At 42.3% G+C, this 23200-nt stretch overlaps 1 protein-coding gene across 4 annotated transcripts in view; it reads left to right on the forward strand.

Moving 5' to 3' along the window:
• Positions 1-2515: 2515 nt before the first annotated feature.
• LOC110504234 (pleckstrin homology domain-containing family H member 1) overlaps positions 2516-23200 on the forward strand; it is a 71905-nt gene continuing 51220 nt past the window's right edge. For 3 of the 4 annotated variants that reach the window (XM_036962700.1, XM_036962702.1, XM_036962703.1), the window contains exons 1-2: positions 2516-2837; positions 10173-10385. In XM_036962700.1, the coding sequence (XP_036818595.1) occupies positions 10233-10385 (153 nt within the window). In that variant the 5' untranslated portion in view covers positions 2516-2837; positions 10173-10232. Of the gene's footprint in view, positions 2838-9755; positions 9940-10172; positions 10386-23200 lie in introns of those variants that run through there. The other variant, XM_036962701.1, reaches the window with a different exon arrangement.

The following is a 23200-nucleotide window of genomic DNA, read 5'->3' on the forward strand; positions in this document are numbered from 1 at the left end:
CCTCCTCCATGCTGCATGGTGGTAACCACACATGCAGAGATCATCCGCTCACCTACTCTGCGTCTCACAAAGACAAGTCGGTTGGAACCAAAAATCTCAAATTTGGACTCATCAGACCAAAGGACAGATTTCCACTGGTCTGATGTCCATTGCTCGTGTTTCTTGGCCCAAGCAAGTCTCTTCTTCTTATTGGTGTCCTTTAGTAGTGGTTTCTTTGCAGCAATTCAACCATGAAGGCCTGATTCACGCAGTCTCCTCTGAACATTTGATGTTGAGATGTGTCTGTTACTTGAACTCTGTGAAGCATTTATTTGGGCAGCAATTTCTGAGGCTGGTAACTCTAATGAACGTATCCTCTGCAGCAGAGGTAACTCTGGGTCTTCCTTTCCTGTGGCGGTCCTCATGAGAGCCAGTTTCATCATAGCGCTTGATGGTTTTTGCGACTGCACTTGAAGAAACTTTCAAAGTTCTTGAAAATTCAATTAATGATAGACTGTCATTTCTCTTCGCTTATCTGCTGGGGCGGCAGGGTAGCCTAGTGGTTAGAGTGGTTAGAGCAGTGGACTAGTAACCGAGGTAACCAAGGTTACTAGTCCACTAACCGAGGTTACTAGTCCAAGGTTGCAAGTTCAAATCCCTGAGCCGACAAGGTACAAATCTGTCGTTCTGCCCCTGGAACCCACTGTTCCTAGGCTGTCATTGAAAATAATAATTTGTTCTTAACTGACTTGCCTAGTTAGATAAGGTAAATCTGCGCTGTTCTTGTCATAATATGGACTTGGTCTTTTACCAAATATGGCTATCTTCTGTATACCACCCCTAACTTGTCACAACACAACTGATTGGCTCAAACGCATTAAGAAGGAAAGAAATTCCACAAATGAACTTTTAACAAGGCACACCTGTTAATTCCAGGTGACTACCTCATGAAGCTGGTTAAGAGAATTCCAAGACTGTGCAAAGCTGTCATCAAGGCAAAGGGTGACTACTTTGAAGAATCTAAAATCTAAAATACATTTTGATTTGTTTAACACTTTTTTTGGTTACTACATGATTCCATATGTGTTATTTCATAGTTTTGATATCTTCACTATTATTCTACAATATAGAAAATAGTAAAAATAAGAAAAGCCATTGAATGAGTACGTGTCCAAACTTTTGACTGGTACTGTATATTTTTTGTGTGTGTTTTAGTGACCATGTAATGTTATGTTCTCTTAATTTACACTGCTTTGACGATCGATCAGGGCCTGTGTGTGTGTGTGTGTGTGTCGGCGTGCGGGTCGGTGTGTGTGTGTGTGTGTGTGTGTCTTTGTGCGTGTCGGTGTGTCGGTGTGTGTCGGTGTGTGTGTGTGTCGACGTGCGGGTCGGTGTGTGTCGGTATGTGTGTCGGTGTGTGTGTTGGTGTGTGTGTGTCGGTGTGTGTGTTTGTTTCGGTGTGTGTGTGTGTCGGCGTGCGGGTCGGTGTGTGTTGGCATGTGTGTAGGTGTGTGTGTGTGTGTCGGTGTGTTTGTTTCGGTGTGTGTGTGTGTAGGTGTGTGTGTGTGTCGGTGTGTTTGTTTCGGTGTGTGTGTGTGTGTGCGCCATCCTGTTTTAGTTTACAGTTTTACAATAGCACAGCTTCAGGCATTTGTTTATTCCACTCTGTAACCAAAACGGTTAATTATTTATTGGGGGTGTATCACGCATGCAATGCAACAATGTAAATGCACAGACACAATAACATGTTCCAGATATCTGGAGTTCTACCAGTGCTCTAGCCTTGTCAATGACAGGACGGGAATATCTCAAATCAGACATATCTCAAACTGTTTATGTTGGGTAACTATCTCCTGAGTGGTGCAGCTGTCTAAGGCACTGCATCTTTAGTGCAAGAGGTGTCACTAGAGTCCCTGGTTTGAATCCAGGCTGTATCACATCCGGCTGTGATTGGGAGTCCCATAGGGCGGCACACAATTGGCCCAACGTCGTCTGTGTTTGGCTGGGGTAGGCCATCGTTGTAAATAAGAATTTGTTCTTAACTGACTTGCCTAGTTAAATAACATCTACTGAAGCTAGTAGAGTCAATGTATAGTAGGCTACTGTGTGTATCTGACGCTGAGGTGGAATGTAGTAGTGTTTAGAAGGCAGAAACCCCAGTCTGAAACCAGCCTAATTATCCCCTCACGAAACTTTTACAGCCTGGCTAATGATTCATTAATAGTTGCAAACTCTCACACCACGCTGTAACAACTTTTCATTCTCGTAAAATTTGTGGTAGAAAGCCCATTGCTTCTGAATAAACAGAATTAAGGATAGTACTAGAATTGGATACTCAAGAAAAAATACTTTCTTATTTCTAGAGATTCTGGAAACACACAGGACAGAGAATATTTATAAAACAAGTACAAAGAAAAACAATAGTCTGATTTATTTCATAATTCAACGTTTAGTCTTCACATTCTGTTTATACAATAGTAATAAGAAATGTAACACATAGCTCTGATGTAATATCCTGTGCAGTTCCTACCATAGTTCCGACACAAGCGGGTTTGAATCCCGGCGAAATGTGATCCTGCATTTGGCCCTTTAATAGGAATTAGGGATAAACCTAGGGAATGGGGATCCACGTCAAGGAGGCACTGTCTCCTGACCTCTCTCTACGAGCACGAGAGACACGGGGAACCTGAGTTATACAGGACGATACTACAGCATGAAACGTTGACAGAAGAGGAATAGTAGGAACAGGCTACAGTCAGAAAGTTAATGAGAATAGCAGCCGAGAGCCGTGATGTGATTTACCGGGCCACTTTACTACGCGAGGAAAGAGCGAGAGAGAGAGACTACAAAATCACAAGGTAAGAGGTATTTGAAATAGTTCCGCTATAACCAGGAACGCATACGTGTTTTTCTTTTTCAGATTGTAGCCTAGGCTCGTAGTCCTCTGCTTTGATTTGTGTCATCACAGGGACATTGGCTAGTTATTCTGATTATTCTCTAGCCTACTGTATGTAGTCTGCTATTCGTTTAGAAATCGTTGGAAGAGAAGTGCAACACGAGTCTAGGATTGGAGCTGGATGAGTTTAGGATTGAAGCCACATTGCTTATTTGCTGTCGACGTTTTTTCACGGTGGCGTCTAGTCCATTGAGCGTTGTGACCAGCAATGCGGGTGAAATGTAGACCTTGTCTTGCTAAGCCAGAATAAGAAATAAAGAAGATGTGTTGCAAACTGTTATCTGAAACAGAAATGTCATTGGATCGGATGACCTCAAAGAGATAAACCTTTCAACTTTTTTGAGGGGGGGCGTGCAACTCGCCCCAGCTGCCTGGCTGTATCACAGCCATTATAATGCTGATACAAATGGACACACAGTCCAGGTGTTATCTAAGGGCACTCTGTTGAGTGTTGGGAATTCAGCTGTTGCAGCCAGCTGAATTGGAACGTGGTGCATTTTTAAAAACATTTTTAAATGTAACCTATATTTAACTAGGTATGTCAGTTAAGAACACATTTACAATGATACGTAGCATCTATACGGTAGCATCTATTTGATGTGAGTTGTATATCATAGGGTTTTAGTTATGACATGGGTCATAAACCAAACCATGATGATATATAATTTAAAAAAAATAATTTATTTAACCTTTATTTAACTAGGCAAGTCAGTTAAGAATTAGAATAAAAAATAATACAATTATTTACAATAACGGCCTAGGAACAGTGGGTTAACTGCCTTGTTCAGAACAACAGATTTTTACCTTGTCAGCTCAGGGATTCAATCTTGCGGTTACTGGCCCAACGTTCTGACCACTAGTCTACCTGCCTGTCTGACCTCTTATTCTTTCCAAGCTAGTTCTGAATACCTGTGCCGAACTCTACATATGTATTCTACAGCACCTACAGACAGAATCCAAAACATTGCAGATTTGTAGTTATAGGCCAATTCAGAATTATGCAGTCTGTTTATTGGAGTTTTGAAAATATCAAACAAAATCTAACTGTATTTGTCACATGCACAGAACTCAACAGGTGTAAACCTTACAGTGAAATGCTTACAAGCCCTTAACCAACAATACTTTAACAAGTTTTAAGAAAAAATAAGTGTCAAGTAAAAAATAGATATGTAAAAAATAGAAAATAAAAGTAACAAATAATTAAACTTCAGCAGTAAAATAACAAGCAAGGCTATATACAAGGGGTACCGGTACAGAGTCAATGTGCGGGGGCACCGGTTAGTTGAGGTAATTGAGGTAATATGTACATGAAGGTAGAGTTAAAGTGACTGTGGATAGATTATAAACAGAGAGTAGCAGCAGTGTAAAAGAGGGGTCTGGGTAGCCCTTTGATGTTGAGATTTTGATAGATGCATGTGCTCCTACACTGTTAGGATTAAAAGGTGCTATCTAGAACCTAAAAGGGTTCTTCGACTGTCCCCATAGGAGAAACATTTGAAAAACCCTTTTTGTTTCAGGTAGAACCTTTTTGGGTTACATGTACCTGGAACCAAAAAGAGTTCTACCTGGAACCAAAAAGAGTTCTACCTGGAACCAAAAAGAGTTCTACCTGGAACCAAAAAGAGTGCTCCTATGGGGACAGCCGAAGAACCTTTTGGAAGCCTTATTTTCTGAGAGTGTATAGGTCTCTCTTTACCGTCTGGCGGAGCTGTGGATTAGATTTGTACTAGAGGGTAACACACGTTTCCCACAGCACAGTCCTGCTCTCTCATCTCCTGTTGCATTGTTGAGGCGAGACAGGTCTGTGTGTGTGTGTGTAGTGATGGGATAGGATGTTTACACCTCAGCACTGAGGAATGTCCTGGTCTGTATTTACGGCAGAGACTGATAATGAGTGTGGTCAGTTTACAGAGAGCCTGTCATTAGACTACCCTGTCTGCACACTCAGCTTCCACTAGAGGTAGAGAGGAGAGGAGGAGAGAAGATGGGAGTAGAAGAGAGGGGGAGAGGAGAGAGGAAAGGAAAGGTGGAGGAGAGGATGGGAGGAGAGGAGAGAAGAGGGGACAAGAGGAGGAGACAGGAGAGGAAGATAGGTGGTCCTACCCTGGCTACAGCTGTTATAGACCCTTGGCCTGCTTAATGTGTATTCATATATATTTATAACTACAGACATAGTAGGTGTTTGGACAATCTTTTGCATGACAAGTGTGTTACTCCACAGTTAATACAAATAAATAACTGCTGTAATTATGTTACATCAGGTATTTGTCACGGTTGTCGTAAGAACGGGACCAAGGCGCAGCGGATGTTGAGTTCCACACATTTATTTCCACGTGAAACTTCAGCAAAACAAAAATATACCAATAAACAAACAACTAAACATGACTACGTGGTGCACCTGCACAAACACAAAACAATATCCCACAAACACAGGTGGGAAAAATAGCTACTTAAATATGATCCCCAATTAGAGGCAACGATTACCAGCTGCCTCTAATTGGGAATCATACAAAGCACCAACATAGAAAATATAAACTAGAACACAACATAGGAATAATAAACTAGAATAACCCCTAGTCACACCCTGACCTACTACACCATAGAGAAACAAGGGCTCTCTATGGTCAGGGCGTGACACTATTTATGTACAGGTAGTTAGTTACATTGTACTTGTCATTGTGAGAAGTTGTACGTGCTCTATAGCGGCATGTACTTGCTAACACGAGAAAAAGTAATTACAGTTATTGTTTCACAGTATAGTCTGTGATTCAATAGCGTTGTAGGTGTACCACATTGACTTATCCACATTTGCATAATTCTCTGTAGACATGTAGAGTAAGGTTGGTCTTTAAATCTCTAGAACTTAGTGTTTATTTTATGAACAATTCTAGATAGCTATGTGAACCAAACAGGACAGACAGGCTGCTTATATCCATCTAATGTAACCTGTTCTGGAACTCATCTATATGCACAACTCTCTCTCTGGCTTTTTCTCTATTTCACACACGTACGCACACACACACACTCTAACATATGCACGCACACACACACATGCCTGCATGCACACACACACACTCTCCCTCTCTAACACACACTCTCTCTCTCTCTCTCTCTCTCTCTCTCTCAAACATGCACACACATGTTGACCCAGATTTAGACAATTGGTCATCTGAAATGTCTACTGGGATGATTGGATGGTCCAATCACCTAATTGCTTAATCACACCAGCACTGTGTGTGTGTGTTAGAGGTCGACCGATTATGATTTTTCAACACCGATGCTGATTATTGGAGGACCAAAAAAGCCGATACCGATTAATCGGCCGATTTATTTATTTGTAATAATGCCAATTACAACAATACTGAATGAACACTTATTTTAACTTAATATAATACGTCAATAACATCAATTTAGCCTCAAATAAATAATGAAACATGTTCAATTTGGTTTAAATAATGCAAAAACAAAGTGTTGGAGAAGAAAGTAATATGTGCCAATATGCAATATGTGCCATGTATGTGCCATGTATGTGCCATGTAAAAATGTGTGCCATGTAAAATATGTGCCATGTAAAAAAGTTTAAGTTCCTTGCTCAGAACATGAGAACATATGAAAGTTGGTGGTTCCTTTTAACATGAGACTTCAATATTCACAGGTAAGATGTTTTAGGTTGTAGTTATTATAGGAATTATAGGACTATTTCTCTCTATACCATTTGTATTTCATATACCTTTGACTATTGGATGTTCTTATAGGCACTATAGTATTGCCAGTGTAACAGTATAGCTTCCGTTCCTCTCCTCGCCCCTACCTGGGCTCGAACCAGGAACGCATCGACAACAGTCACATTCGAAGCATTGTTACCCATCGCTCCACATAAGCCGCGGCCCTTGCAGCGCAAGGGGAATAACTACTCCAAGTCTCAGAGCGAGTGACGTTTGAAACGGTATTAGCGCACACCCAGCTAACTAGCTAGCCATTTCACATTGGAAACACCAGCCATTAGGCTGATAGGCTTGAAGTCATAAACAGCGCTGTGCTTGCGAAGAGCTGCTGGCAAAACGCACAAAAGTGCTGTTTGAATGAATGATTACGGGCCTGCTGCTGCTCAGTCAGACTGCTCTATTAAATCAGACTTAATTATAACATAATAACACACAAATACGAGCTTTTGGTCATTAATATGGTCAAATCCTGAAACTCTCATTTCGAAAACAAAACGTTTATTATTTCAGTGAAATACGGAACCGTTCGGTGTGTGTGTGTGAGTGAGTGTGGGTGCACTGAAGAGGGTTTCAACACTTAGAAGCCACATTGTCTGAAATCTTTAGCCAGTGAGGTAGACTCCATAACACATGTAAACCTTTGTAGGTATCTCAGGTATCTGAGATGATTGCCACACATTTCAGTCAATAGCCATTGTCCTGGAGCCAGTGGTATTCAGAGTAATGAGCCAGTGGTATTCAGAGTAATGAGCCAGTGGTATTCAGAGTAATGAGTCAGTGTAGTCCATATGTATATTAGGTATATATCTTGGATCCAGCCATTTGCTTGTGTTTTCTCTGGCCTACAGTGTTTCAAGCTATTCCTGCTGGAGGAGAAGGGAGCAGATTTTTGAAGGAAGACCCACAAGCCCAGGCTCCCTAAAGCCAGAGGAGAAGGGGAACGACCCTTGCCCAACCCCCCCCTATTTTAAACAAGCCTGTGGTGCTGAAGGAACTAAAGGAATTGTTCTGGGGAGCATTAGCATGGACGTGCTTAAGGTGTTTTGCCAGAAAATACTTTGTTTGCACCCAAGTGTCTTAGCTACCCTGACCTGGGCTGACCTGACCTGGGCTGACCTGACCTGGGCTGACCTGACCTGGGCTGACCTGACCTGGGCTGACCTGGCCTGACCTGACCTGGGCTGACCTGGGCTGGGCTGACCTGGGCTGGGCTGACCTGGGCTGGACTGACCTGGGCTGACCTGACCTGGGCTGGGCTGACCTGGGCTAGGCTGGGCTGACCTGGGCTGGGCTGACCTAGGCTGACATGGGCTGGGCTAACCTGGGCTGACCTGGGCTGACATGGGCTGACATGGGCTGGGCTGACCTGGGCTGGGCTGGGCTGACCTGGGCTGACCTGGGCTGGGCTGACCTGAGCTGGGCTTACCATAGATGGGCTGCTTTGGACTGGTCAGACTGAATAGACTAGTAGGACCTACCATAGCAGCTGATCTAAGCTAGCTACCATAGAAGGGTTGGCCTGGTTTGGCCTTAGCTATCTGAGTATACAGTAGCAGGGCTGCGCAAGGCTAGCCTGGCGGGGCCGAGCATGGCTGTCTGCTTTGGGCTGACCTCTCCTCCCTCACACCCCCGGTTTGCCTCTGCCTGGCTGGTTCTCCTAAACTTCAAACTCCAGATAGAGAATGGAGCCAGGGTCTGGGCCTTGTGGTCGGCCAGAAGAACCTCTGGATGTATGGCTTCTGTAATTAGCCTGCTAGCTGGTGCTAGCCCTGTATTTATGAGCAGGATAATTGTAGAGAGTACAGAGAGACATAGCTCAGTTATAGCTGCTGGGTCTTTGAGCTTTGACCATCTGCTGTACTGCTGCTGACAGTGGAGGACCATGGCTATATCTTTGGCTGGCTGGTAGTTGGTCTGGCTGTCTGGTTGACTGGTTGACTGGCTTGCTGGCTGTTTGTCTAGCTGGCTGACGGGCTGGCTGTTTGTCTGGCTGGCTGACTGGTTGGCTGTTTGTGTGGCTAGCTGTTTGTCTGGTTGGCTAGCTGGATAGTTGGGCTGTTTGTCTGGATAGGTGGCTGGCAGTTTGTCTGACTGGCTCGCTGATTGGCTGACTGGATGGCTGTCTGTCTGTTTGTCTAGCTGGCTGTTTGTCTGGCTGGCTGACTGGTTGGCTGTTTGTGTGGCTAGCTGTTTGTCTGGTCAGCTAGCTGGATAGTTGGGCTGTTTGACTGGATAGGTGCCTGGCAGTTTGTCTGACTGGCTCGCTGATTGGCTGACTGGATGGCTGTCTGTCTGTTTGTCTGGCTGGCTGACTGGTTGGCTGTTTGTGTGGCTAGCTGTTTGTCTGGTTGGCAGGGTGGATGACTGACTGGCTTTCTGTATGTCTGGCTGGCTGGTTGTCTGGCTAGTTGTTTGTCTGGCTGGCTAGCTGGTTAGTTGACTGACTGGTTGGCTGTTTGTCTGTCTGGCTAGCTGGATGGCTGGCTGACCTTTTGGCTTTTTGTCTGTCTGACTGACTGACTGGCTGTCTGGCTGTTTGTCTAGCTGGCAGGCTGTATGACTGACTGACTGGCTTGATGGCTGTTTATCTGCCTGGCTGACTGTCTTGTCTGTCTAGTCCGTCTGTTTTTAGACACCACTACCTACAACAATTGTAATAGATGAGCTATACATTCACTCTTAGTTACTGTAGTCAACTGTCTCCCATTGATTTCACATTTGAGCCTTTGTGAATAAAACATGTGAGAATATCCATCTAGTCTGAGAAAATGACAACTAGTCAATCTCTGATCCCTTTCTCTCAGGTAAAAATAAGTTGAGCGCCCCACATTCAGAGCTCTATCCATTCACTCACTCTCACACATTCTTTTCCCCTGTCTTTGTTTAGCTAGCTAAGCTATAACTCACAAACACAGCCCCCCTCCAGCCTCCACATCCGTGATGGGACTGTCATGCAGAAAGACACTATTGTGCTGGCTTGGATCCTGTTTCACTTCTGCCCTGTAATTAAGAAGGGATTGCCTGGCTGGGCTGGGGAAAGCTGTGTTGGGGGCTGGGGTTGGGGATGGGGGTGGGATCCAGGCATTGCATGGCTTGGCTATGGCTCGGCAACACATAATCCAAAACTAGGGAGATCTTGATGGGGGACTGATACTGGGGCTGGGGCACATGGACTGGGTTAGGAATTATTTGGTTAAAAAACAGAGCCTGGCCTGCTGTGTGTGTAGTGAGAGAGGAAACATGTATTTAACTGTGTCATCATGAAGTCCTCTCTGAGTGGTGAGTGTTTGTTTTTCTCACATTGTTCCACTGAGTCATGAGAAGTGAAGTGGGGACACTATTAAACACTATTTCCCCTCTAAGATCTTCAAAGGGTTTTTACTTGGTTTCACTTGTTTTCACTTGATAAAACAAAAAAATGTACAAAAACTGACACGTATTGTAACTTTTTGCTGCTCCGTTCCCGCGGCCTGGCTCTGGCTCTGACTGTGTGTGTGTGTGTTGCTCTGCAGGTCCGGGTCAGTCGGTTACCAGGCGACAGGGTCCATCTGTCGGGCAGCGGTGCGGTCAACATGGCAGACGTCTTGGAGAGTGGCAGGGCGGGTGCAGGCTCCGTAGTAGGAGCGGGTAGCGTGGATTGGCAGAAGCGTTGTGTTGCCCTGGAGATGCAGCTGCTCAGGTTTCGTCTGCAGGCGGGGAAGATCCGAGAGCTGCTGGCCGAGAAGGTGAGGGAGAGAGGGGGGCATCATGGGTAAAGTAGTACTATCTAAGGGAAAAGTCCCAGCAAACACACAACCTTCACGCAACATTTTTTGAATGTTGACTTGAAGTTGTGGGCATCAACGTCATGTGCCAATGCTACTTTGTACTGTCTAAGGCAGTGTTTCTTCATCTGGTCCTGGGGACACAAAGAAACACGTATTTCATTTTTTACCTAGCTCTACACACACTAATCAAGTCATTATTATTAGCCCATCTATAATTTAGCCCAAACAACTACCTCTTCCCATACTGTGTTTATTTATTTATTTTTCTCCTTTGGACCCCATTATTTCTATCTCTACTTTGCACATTCTTCCACTGCAAATCTACCATTCCAGTGTTTTACTTTCTATATTGTATTTACTTCACCACCATGACCTTTTTTTTGCCGTTACCTCCCTTATCTCACCTAATTTGCTCACATTGTATTTAGACTTATTTTTCTACTGTATTATTGACTGTATGTTTGTTTTACTCCATGTGTAACTCTGTGTTGTTGTATGTTTCGAACTGCTTTGTTTTATCTTGGCCAGGTCGCAATTGTAAATGAGAACTTGTTCTCAACTTGCCTACCTGGTTAAATAAAGGAGAAATTAAATAAATAAAAATGATCAAACCAGTGACTAGTGGAATCAGGTGTGTAGTGCTAGGGCAAAAACAAAAATGTGAACTTCTTTAGGTTCCCAGGACCAGGATTAAGAAACCACTGGTGCAAGGGGAAGGTAAGAACTGTAGTGCAAATTTTAGCATCACAAATCATAAAGATTTGGGATTAAGTTTTCCACACACGGAGCAGCCTTGCCACTGTGTGTTTTGACCTACATTGATTTGGTGTGCATGTAGGCTGGTTTAGGAACAGTAGGCTGGTTTAAAAAAACAGTAGGCTGGTTTAATAGAACAGTAGGCTGGTTTAGTAGAACAGTAGGCTGGTTTAATAGAACAGTAAGCTGGTTTAGGAACAGTAGGCTGGTTTAGGAACAGTAGGCTGGTTTAGAAACAGTAGGCTGGTTTAGGAACAGTAGGCTGGTTTAGTAAAACAGTAGGCTGGTTTAATAGAACAGTAGGCTGGTTTAGGAACAGTAGGCTGGTTTAGGAACAGTAGTCTGGTTTAGTAGAACAGTAGGCTGGTTTAGAAACAGTAGGCTGGTTTAGGAACAGTAGGTCGGTTTAGGAACATAATTTTCTTTGGCTTATTCCACTGACATAAAAGACTACCTGTGAATGGACACCTAAAACCTCCCTCCTCCTATCCCTCTTCTCCTCCCTTTTGTTGTTTCCCCTGTTCTGCTTATAGACTCTGTGTTGCAACAAATGGTTAACTGTCTGGTCCTTGGCAGACAGCCCTGCACTAAAGCAGAGAAACTACTGACTCGTGTGAATGAGTGCCTGAGTGAAAATACAGGTGTGTGTGTGTGTGTGTGTGTGTGTGTGTGTGTGTGTGTGTGTGTGTGTGTGTGTGTGTGTGTGTGTGTGTGTGTGTGTGTGTGTGTGTGTGTGTGTGTGTGTGGAAATAGACTTTCTCTAAGCTAGATTTGTCCAGTTTCTCTACGTGTTCTGAGAGAGAACCTTATAAAATAATTCCAGGAACAGCATAGCAACATTTACGAGGGATATTTCTTAGAATGATGAATTGTAACATGACATTAAAGCTTTCTGTTGGTGTTGTCAGAATGTCATGTTTGTTCCAAAACATTCTAATAATGTTCAGAGTAACGTTGTTAGTAAGCAACCAAATGTCAACCAAATGAAACTCACTTTGTTCAGGGACTGCTTCTGCCTAGCTGCTACATATACAGTTGAATTCGGAAGTTTACATACACCATACAGCCAAATACATTTAAACTCAGTTTTTCACAATTCCTGACATTTAATCCTAGTACAAGTTCCCTGTCTTAGGTCAGTTAGGATCACCACTTTATTTCAAGAATGTGAAATGTCAGAATAATAGTAGAGAGAATGATTTCTTTCAGCTTTTATTTCTTTCAACACATTCCCATAAATTGTTTAACTTGGGTCAAACGTATCGCGTAGCCTTCCACAAGCTTCCCACAGTAAGTTGAGTGAATTTTGGCCCATTCCTCCAGACAGACCTGGTGTAACTGAGTCAAGTTTGTAGACCTCCTTGCTCGCACACGCCTTTTCAGTTCTGTCCACAAATATATATAGGATTGAGGTCAGGGCTTTGTGATGGCCGCTCCAATACCTTGACTTTGTTGTCCTTAAGCCATTTTGCAACAATTATGGAAGTATGCTTGGGGTCATTGTCCATTTGGAAGACCCATTTGCGACCAAGCTTTAACTTCTTGACTGATGTCTTGAGATTTTGCTTCAATATATCCACGCAATATTCCTACCTCATCTATTTTGTGAAGTGCACCAGTCCCTCCTGCAGCAAAGCAACCCCCACACCATGATGCTGCCATCCCCGTGCTTCACGGATGGGATGGTGTTCTTCGGCTTGTAAGCCTCTCCCTTTTTCCTCCGAATATAACAATGGTCATTATGGTCAAACAGTTCTATGTTTGTTTCATCAGACCAGAGGACATTTCTCCAAAAAGTACGATCTTTGTCCCCATGTGCAGTTGCAAACCGTAGTCTGGATTTTATATGGCGGTTTTGTACCAGTGGGTTCTTCCATGCTGAGCGGCCTTTCAGGTTATGTCGATATAGGACTCATTTTACTGTGGATATAGATACTTTTGTACCTGTTTCCTCCAGCATCTTCACAAGGTCCGTTGCTGTTGTTCTGGGATTGATTTGCACTTTTTGCACCACAGTAAGTTCATCTCTAGGAGACAGAACACGTCTCCTTCCTGAGCGGTATGACGGCTGTGTGGTTCCATGTTGTTTATACTTGCGTACTATTGTTTGTACAGGCGAACGTGGTACCTTCAGGCGTTTGGAAATTGCTCCCAAGGATGAACCAGACTTGTGGAGGTCTACAAGTTTTTTTTTTAGGTGTTGGCTGATTTCTTTAGATATTCCCATGATGTCAAGCAAAGAGGCATTGAGTTTGAAGGTAGGCCTTGAAATACATCCACAGGTACACCTCCAATTGACTCAAATGTCAATTAGCCTATCAGAAGCTTCTAAAGCCATGACATCATTTTCTGTATTTCTCCAAGCTGTTTAAAAGCACAGTCAATTTAGTGTATGTAAACTTCTGACCCACTGGAATAGTGATACAAGTGAAATAAGTGAAATAATCTGTCTGTAAACAATTGTTTGAAAAATGACTTGTGTCATGCACAAAGTAGATGTCCTAACCGACTTGCCAAAACTATAGTTTGTTAACAATACATTTGTGGAGTGGTTGAAAAACAAGTATTAATGACTCTAATCTAAGTGTTTGTAAACTTCCGATTTCAATTGTATATATTGAGTTTTCACTGCTCATGATAAAACCAATTATCTTTGCATTGCTTTGGTACGGAGCACTGTCATGGTATAATTAAGCAATAAGGCACGAGGAGGTGTGGGATTTGACCAATATACCACAGCTAAGGGATGTTTTTATGTACGACGCAACGTGGAGTTCCTGGAAACAGCCCTTAGCCGTTGTATTTTGGCCATATACCACAAACCCCGGAGGTGCCGTTATTGCTATTATAAACTGGTTACCAATGTAATTAGAGCAGTAAAAATAAATGTTTTGTCATACCCGTGGTGTGTTAGCCAACCAGCAATCAGTGCCTGAACCACCCTGTTTATAATATAGATATAATATATGCCATTTAGCATACACTTTTATCCATAGCGACTTAAAATCATGCATGCATGCATTTTATATATGGGTGGTCCCGGGAATCAAACCCAATATCCTGGCGTTGTAAGCACCATGCTCCACTAACTGAGCTACAGAGGACCATGTTCTACTAGCTGAGCTACAGAGGACCATGTTCTACTAGCTGAGCTACAGAGGACCATGTTCTACTAGCTGAGCTACAGAGGACCATGTTCTACTAACTGAACTACAGAGGACCATGTTCTACTAACTGAACTACAGAGGACCATGTTCTACAAACTGAACTACAGAGGACCATGTTCTACTAACTGAACTACAGAGGACCATGTTCTACTAACTGAACTACAGAGGACCATGTTCTACAAACTGAACTACAGAGGACCATGTTCTACTAACTGAACTACAGAGGACCATGTTCTACTAACTGAACTACAGAGGACCATGTTCTACAAACTGAACTACAGAGGACCATGTTCTACTAACTGAACTACAGAGGACCATGTTATACTAGCTGAGCTACAGAGGACCATGTTCTACTAACTGAACTACAGAGGACCATGTTCTACTAGCTGAGCTACAGAGGACCATGTTCTACTAACTGAACTACAGAGGACCATGTTCTACAAACTGAACTACAGAGGACCATGTTCTACTAACTGAACTACAGAGGACCATGTTCTACTAACTGAACTAGAGAGGACCATGTTCTACTAACTGAACTATAGAGGACAATGTTCTACTAGCTGAGCTACAGAGAACCATGTTCTACTAACTGGACTACAGAGGACTGTGCTCTACTAACGGAGCTACAGAGGACCATGTTCTTCTAATTGAACTACAGAGGACCATGTTCTACTAATTGAACTACAGAGGACCATGTTCTACTAACTGAACTACAGAGGACCATGTTCTACTAACTGAACTACAGAGGACCATGCTCTACTAACTGAACTACAGAGGACCATGCTCTACTAACTGAACTACAGAAGACTATATGACTTCTGATAACACCAGGACATTTCCCTGTAGCTCAGTGGCCTGTGGAGGGTCTTCTTCTCTGTCTCTTTTCAACCTATCACACACACTTCTCTACACACTAAAGCTGTGTCACAGAGACAGACAACCATTTCAAGTGGTTTTCCAGCCCAAAGTGGGTCAGTGACTAAAACACTCCTAACTTGGCAAGGGAGCGATGAGGAGCGTGAAACCATTTTCCAAACAGCAATAACGTGTGTGTGTGTGTGTGTGTATGGCATGGGTGTGACGCAATCTTTCCAAACAGCAATAACATGACTGACTAGAACTCAACAGTCTCCCCCTGCCCAGAGAGAACACACTCAGCAACAACACAGACCTCCACCCACCAGCTATGTGTGTGTGTGTGTGTGTGTGTGTGTGTGTGTGTGCGCGCGTGCGTGCGTGCGCTTAGTAAAATAGCTGTTTTTCTATATTAGTGATGGTTAGCTAGTTACTACTTGACATGTGGTCAAGTATTCATAATGAGATTAATATCTTCTTTAAGCCTGACCCTGAGGACATAATGAGATTAATATCTTCTTTAAGCCTGACCCTGAGGACATAATGAGATTAATATCTTCTTAAAGCCTCACCCTGAGGACATAATGAGAATAATATCTTCTTAAAGTCTGACCCTGAGGACATAATGAGATGAATATCTTCTTTAAGCCTGACCCTGAGGACATAATGAGATTAATATCTTCTTTAAGCCTGACCCTGAGGACATAATGAGATTAATATCTTTTTAAAGCCTGACCCTGAGGACATAATGAGATTAATATCTTCTTTAAACCTGACCCTGAAGACATAATGAGATTAATATCTTCCTAAAGCCTGACCCTGAGGACATAATGAGATTAATATCTTCTTTAAGCCTGACCCTGAGGACATAATGAGATTAATATCTTCTTTAAACCTGACCCTGAGATCATAATGAGATTAATATCTTCTTTAAGCCTGACCCTGAGGACATAATGAGATTAATATCTTCTTTAAGCCTGACCCTGAGGACATAATGAGATTAATATATTCTTAAAGCCTGACCCTGAGGACATAATGAGATTAATATATTCTTAAAGCCTGACCCTGAGGACATAATGAGATGAATATCTTCTTTAAGCCTGACCCTGAGGACATAATGAGATTAATATCTTCTTAAAGCCTGACCCTGAGGACATAATGAGATTAATATATTATTTAAGCCTGACCCTGAGGACATAATGAGATTAATATATTATTTAAGCCTGACCCTGAGATCATAATGAGATTAATATCTTCTTTAAGCCTGACCCTGAGGACATAATGAGATTAATATCTTCTTTAAGCCTGACCCTGAGGACATAATGAGATTAATATCTTCTTAAAGCCTCACCCTGAGGACATAATGAGATTAATATCTTCTTTAAGCCTGACCCTGAGGACATAATGAGATTAATATATTATTTAAGCCTGACCCTGAGGACATAATGAGATTAATATCTTCTTTAAGCCTGACCCTGAGATCATAATGAGATTAATATCTTCTTAAAGCCTGACCCTGAGGACATAATGAGATTAATATCTTCTTTAAGCCTGACCCTGAGGACATAATGAGATTAATATATTCTTAAATCCCTGACCCTGAGGACATAATGAGATTAATATCTTCTTTAAGCCTGACCCTGAGGACATAATGAGATTAATATATTCTTAAATCCCTGACCCTGAGGACATAATGAGATTAATATCTTCTTTAAGCCTGACCCTGAGGACATAATGAGATTAATATCTTCTTTAAGCCTGACCCTGAGGACATAATGAGATTAATATATTCTTAAAGCCTGACCCTGAGGACATAATGAGATTAATATCTTCTTAAAGCCTGACCCTGAGGACATAATGAGATTAATATCTTCTTAAAGCCTGACCCTGAGGACATAATGAGATTAATATATTCTTAAATCCCTGACCCTGAGGACATAATGAGATTAATATCTTCTTTAAGCCTGACCCTGAGGACATAATGAGATTAATATCTTCCTAAAGCCTGACCCTGAGGACATAATGAGATTAATATCTTCTTAAAGCCTGACCCTGAGGACATAATGAGATTAATATCTTCTTTAAGCCTGACCCTGAGGACATAATGAGATTAATATCTTCTTTAAGCCTGACCCTGAGGACATAATGAGATTAATATCTTCTTTAAGCCTGACCCTGAGGACATAATGAGATGAATATCTTCTTTAAGCCTGACCCTGAGGACATAATGAGATTAATATCTTCTTTAAGCCTGACCCTGAGGACATAATGAGATTAATATCTTCTTTAAGCCTGACCCTGAGGACATAATGAGATTAATATCTTCTTTAAGCCTGACCCTGAGGACATAATGAGATTAATATCTTCTTTAAGCCTGACCCTGAGGACATAATGAGATTAATATCTTCTTTAAGTCTGACCCTGAGGACATAATGAGATTAATATCTTCTTTAAGCCTGACCCTGAGGACATAATGAGATGAATATCTTCTTTAAGCCTGACCCTGAGGACATAATGAGATGAATATCTTCTTTAAGCCTGACCCTGAGATCATAATGAGATTAATATCTTCTTTAAGCCTGACCCTGAGGACATAATGAGATTAATATCTTCTTTAAGCCTGACCCTGAGGACATAATGAGATTAATATCTTCTTTAAGCCTGACCCTGAGGACATAATGAGATTAATATCTTCTTTAAACCTGACCCTGAAGACATAATGAGATTAATATCTTCTTTAAGCCTGACCCTGAGGACATAATGAGATTAATATCTTCTTTAAACCTGACCCTGAAGACATAATGAGATTAATATCTTCTTTAAGCCTGACCCTGAGGACATAATGAGATTAATATCTTCTTAAAGCCTGACCCTGAGGACATAATGAGATTAATATCTTCTTTAAGCTTGACCCTGAGGACATAATGAGATTAACTCTTGTCAATGAGGTCACCTAGAGTGCCGTCAATAGATGGCAAAAGGCTTCTGTCTTTGAGTGCACTGCATAATATTTTAAGGAAGCGTGTTGAGCCTTCAACCATAGAATGAGGACAGGGCAAGGGACGCTGGAAGTTGTGAAATAAGCTGTTAGACTGGAAGATTAGAGAGAAAGGACTATATCTCTCTCTCTTTCTCTCCCACCCCCTCTCTAATTACCATAAGACAGTACAGCAGTATGGCTACCCTGCTGATCAGCAGCAGATTTCATAGGCTCTGCAAAAAGGTGTAGAATGCAGGTACAAAGTCATGGGAGGATGCTTAGCTGCCTGTGTATTATTGCTTGCTGCATTTTCAGGTTTAACAACTCAGAGTTGTCAGATATTAGTATGTTTATTTCGTTATTTCTTTATTTGGATCCCTATTAGCTTTTGCAGAAGTATCAGGTACTCTTTCTGGGTCACACAAAAAACACAAAACATGACAAGTAACAAAACACTGATCGGCAAGGACAGTACAACAAAAAAATGTGTGTTAGAGTGTCTGTGTGTTAGAGTGTCTGTGTGTTAGAGTGTCTGTGTGTTAGAGTGTCTGTGTGTTAGAGTGTCTCTGTGTTAGAGTGTCTGTGTGTTAGAGTGTCTGTGTGTTAGAGTGTCTGTGTGTTAGAGTGTCTGTGTGTTAGAGTGTCTCTGTGTTAGAGTGTCTGTGTGTTAGAGTGTCTGTGTGTTAGCGTGTCTGTGTGTTAGAGTGTCTGTGTGTTAGTGTGTCTGTGTGTTCGAGTGTCTGTGTGTTAGAGTGTCTCTGTGTTAGAGTGTCTGTGTGTTAGTGTGTCTGTGTGTTAGAGTGTCTGTGTGTTAGTGTGTCTGTGTGTTCGAGTGTCTGTGTGTTAGAGTGTCTCTGTGTTCGAGTGTCTGTGTGTTAGAGTGTCTGTGTGTTAGAGTGTCTGTGTGTTAGAGTGTCTGTGTGTTAGAGTGTCTGTGTGTTAGAGTGTCTGTGTGTTAGAGTGTCTGTGTGTTAGAGTGTCTCTGTGTTAGAGTGTCTGTGTGTTAGAGTGTCTGTGTGTTAGAGTGTCTGTGTGTTAGAGTGTCTGTGTGTTAGAGTGTCTGTGTGTTAGTGTGTCTGTGTGTTCGAGTGTCTGTGTGTTAGAGTGTCTGTGTGTTAGTGTGTCTGTGTGTTCGAGTGTCTGTTTGTTAGAGTGTCTGTGTGTTAGAGTGTCTGTGTGTTAGAATGTCTGTGTGTTAGAGTGTCTGTGTGTTAGATTGTCTCTGTGTTAGAGTATCTGTGTGTTAGAGTGTCTGTGTGTTAGTGTGTCTGTGTGTTAGAGTGTCTGTGTGTTAGAGTGTCTGTGTGTTAGTGTGTCTGTGTGTTCGAGTGTCTGTTTGTTAGTGTGTCTGTGTGGTAGTGTGTCTCTTTGATGGTGTGTCTGTGTGTTAGTGTGTCTGTGTGTTAGAGTGTCTGTTAGTGTGTCTGTTTGTTAGAGTGTCTCTGTGTTAGTGTGTCTGTTTGATGGTGTGTCTGTGTGTTAGTGTGTCTGTGTGTTAGTGTGTCTGTGTGTTAGAGTGTCTGTTAGTGTGTCTGTGTGTTAGTGTGTCTGTGTGTTAGAGTGTCTGTTAGTGTGTCTGTGTTAGTGTGTCTGTTTTATGGTGTGTCTGTGTGTTAGTGTGTCTGTGTGTTAGTGTGTCTGTGTGTTAGTGTGTCTGTGTGTTAGTGTGTCTGTGTGTTAGTGTGTCTGTGTGTTAGAGTGTCTGTTAGTGTGTCTGTTTGTTAGAGTGTCTCTGTGTTAGTGTGTCTGTTTTATGGTGTGTCTGTGTGATGGTGTGTCTGTGTGTTAGTGTGTCTGTGTGATGGTGTGTCTGTGTGTTAGTGTGTCTGTGTGTTAGTGTGTCTGTGTGATTCTCCTCACAGTCCTCGCTGTTTCATGAGATGTTGTTTCATCTTTTTTTAAAGGTCATTTTCCTGTTTGAGTAATAGGAGATGGTAGGAAGTTCCATGTGATTATGGCTCTGTATAAAACTGTTTGTTGCCATGAATTAGTTCTGGACTTGGGGACTGTGAAGAGACCCCATGTGGCATGTCTTGTGGGGTATGTATGGGTGTCTGAGCTGAATGTTATTTAATTAATTATTTAATTTTTCATCACAGTAATATTTCTCATGGCAGCTAGAAGTGAAGCAGTTAAAGGGAAACGTCAGGATTTTATCTACTTTCCCAGAGTCAGATGAACTTGTGGATAACAATAGTTTCCCATCTAGGTTGTCTATATCTGGTGGTTTATCATTATTGAAGGATAACAATAGTTTCCCATCTAGGTTGTCTATATCTGGTGGTTTATCATTATTGAAGGATAACAATAGTTTCCCATCTAGGTTGTCTATATCTGGTGGTTTATCATTAGTGATGGATAACTATAGTTTCCCATCTAGGTTGTCTATATCTGGTGGTTTATCATTATTGATGGATAACAATAGTTTCCTACCTAGGTTGTCTATATCTGGTTGTTTATCATTAGTGATGGATAACTATAGTTTCCCATCTAGGTTGTCTATATCTGGTGGTTTATCATTAGTGATGGATAACAATAGTTTCCCATCTAGGTTGTCTATATCTGGTGGGTTATCATTATTGATGGATAACAATAGTTTCCCATCTAGGTTGTCTATATCTGGTGGTTTATCATTAGTGATGGATAACAATAGTTTCCCATCTAGGTTGTCTATATCTGGTGGTTCATCAGTAGTGATGGATAACAATAGTTTCCCATCTAGGTTGTCTATATCTGGTGGTTCATCATTAGTGATGGATAACAATAGTTTTCCCACCTCTCCCACACTAACTTGGCCAAATTATAAACAACAATCCCCTTTCTTCATTATTAGATATTTTTTTCACAAATAGGATGGTTTACTGGTTAATGTTGTCATTTCCACTTTACTAGTGAAATAGTCATTGAAGTTATTGGCAATATTAAAAGTGTATTTTTTAAATGACCCATCGACTTCAATTAATTATGGAGTTGAATTGGCTTTTCTGCCCATGATATCATTTAAGGTTCTCCAAATACTTTTTCTGTTGTTTTTTAGTTGCAAAATGTCACCATTTACAGTGTGTCAGCCAATCAACCAATCAGCTGAGCAGCCTGACTTGTTTGCCACCTCATTTTCAGCATTTCTTTGAACCATACAGTGTTTCAGTTCAACATCAATCCATGGAGCTGTAACAGTTGTCACAGTTCATGTCTTAACAGGTGTTAACAGCACTGGTGTCTATCACTGAGCTCAGCTGTTATTGGATGAGATGTCTGTCTCTCGTCCAGTCTGTTATCCTGTCTGTCACTATCTCCCTGTCGGTCCTCCTCCCTCTCTGGACACTATCAGCCCTTCTGGATTCCTCAATGTAGAAAGGAGAGAAGTGTCATCACAGACTTACAGCATTAGGACTCCTCTCTGCTTAACCTTCTAAACACAAGACTCAATCTTAAAAGGGAAAGGTATACCATTTTTATCTTATTAACTTAAAAACTGAGCATTTTACAGGAATATATTAATCTTAGACTATGTTCTTACAATTGAGTAGCTTGGTGAAATATGACAGCCGTAAGCAGATTCTGAAGTCAGTCAGAGTGAACAGCTTCTGGATACATGACATGGCCAGCACCTGTTGATCCCCGTGGTAACCAGGGGGGCTGGAGACAGGCACAAAGCCCTACAGACACACATGCACGCATGCACACACACACACACTTAGGGACACAAACTTAGGGACACACGCACACACAGACAAAGACACATAAACAGACACACACACAGTACTGTGTCAGCCGTCAGCCTTCGAGGAACTTATACAGCTCAAGTCTCAGTCCCATAACCTCTGAACTCTAACCTTTGACCTCCTCTGCTTTCTAACTTGGATGTGCGAGCTACTTCAATGGAAATGACATTTTATAAGTACCGCCTACGGCCCTTAGTTGTCATCTTGGCTTGCTAAAAAAGCTTAGGAACCGTTTCTACAGTTAAAGGTTAAAGTAACGTGGTGAAGACTTCTGTTTACTCCTCTGACTCCTCTGACTCCTCTGACTCCTCTGACTCCCCTGACTCCTCTGACTCCTCTGACTCCCCTGACTCCTCTGACTCCCCTGACTCCTTTGACTCCTCTGACTCCCCTGACTCCTCTGACTCCCCTGACTCCTCTGACTCCCCTGACTCCTCTGACTCCGCTGACTCCTCTGACTCCTCTGACTCCCCTGACTCCTCTGATTCCTCTCCCACTTGGCTTGGTTATACCTTTCTTTGGACTCATTCTAAAGTATTTTGACCTTGAGGTGAGGAGTCATTCAACCACTAACCACCACTAACAACCTCCTTCCCTGAGTTCCCCATCTCTACCCTAGCTTTAATCAGTGTTATTCTAGGCGTGAGTGACTGAGGCAGTGTCCTACATGGCATCATATTCCCTACATAGTGCACTACTTTTGATCAGAGCCCTATGAGCCCTGGTAAAATGGATGGACCCTGAGTGACCAATGTGTGTGAGTGGATTCCAGGAATCTGTTCTGTGTTCTAAGAAGAAAAGAAGAGGGTTGAAATGCCCCTCTCCTCTCCTCTCCTCTCCTCTCCTCTCCTCTCCTCTCCTCTCCTCTCCTCTCCTCTCCTCTCCTCTCCTCTCCTCTCCTCTCCTCTCCTCTCCTCTCCTCTCCGTGTGTGTGTGTGTGTGTTTGTGTGTGTGTGTGTGTGTGTGTGTGTGTGTGTGTGTGTCTAAGAGAGATTTTCCAATGCCTTCCTTTTCAGAGGAGCTTCTGAGCCTCCCCGATCACTATTACTACTTTTAATTAAATCTTAGACAGACTCAACAACTCTACTCAGAGATGCTGCAAAGCACAGGTTCAGGCAAGACCCATCCTGCAATGTACTGTAGGCTTGCTGGACTGCAACAAGATCTCATAGTTTCCCTTCAAAAATCAACATATTATTAATTCTGCTTAGTTCTCACTATTTACAGGGTTAATTCTCACTATTTACAGGGTTAATTCTGCGTAGTTACAGGGTTAATTCTGCATAGTTA

Source organism: Oncorhynchus mykiss, chromosome 25 (assembly GCF_013265735.2).
Source record: "Oncorhynchus mykiss isolate Arlee chromosome 25, USDA_OmykA_1.1, whole genome shotgun sequence".
In the NCBI taxonomy this organism is placed as follows: Eukaryota; Metazoa; Chordata; class Actinopteri; order Salmoniformes; family Salmonidae; genus Oncorhynchus; species Oncorhynchus mykiss.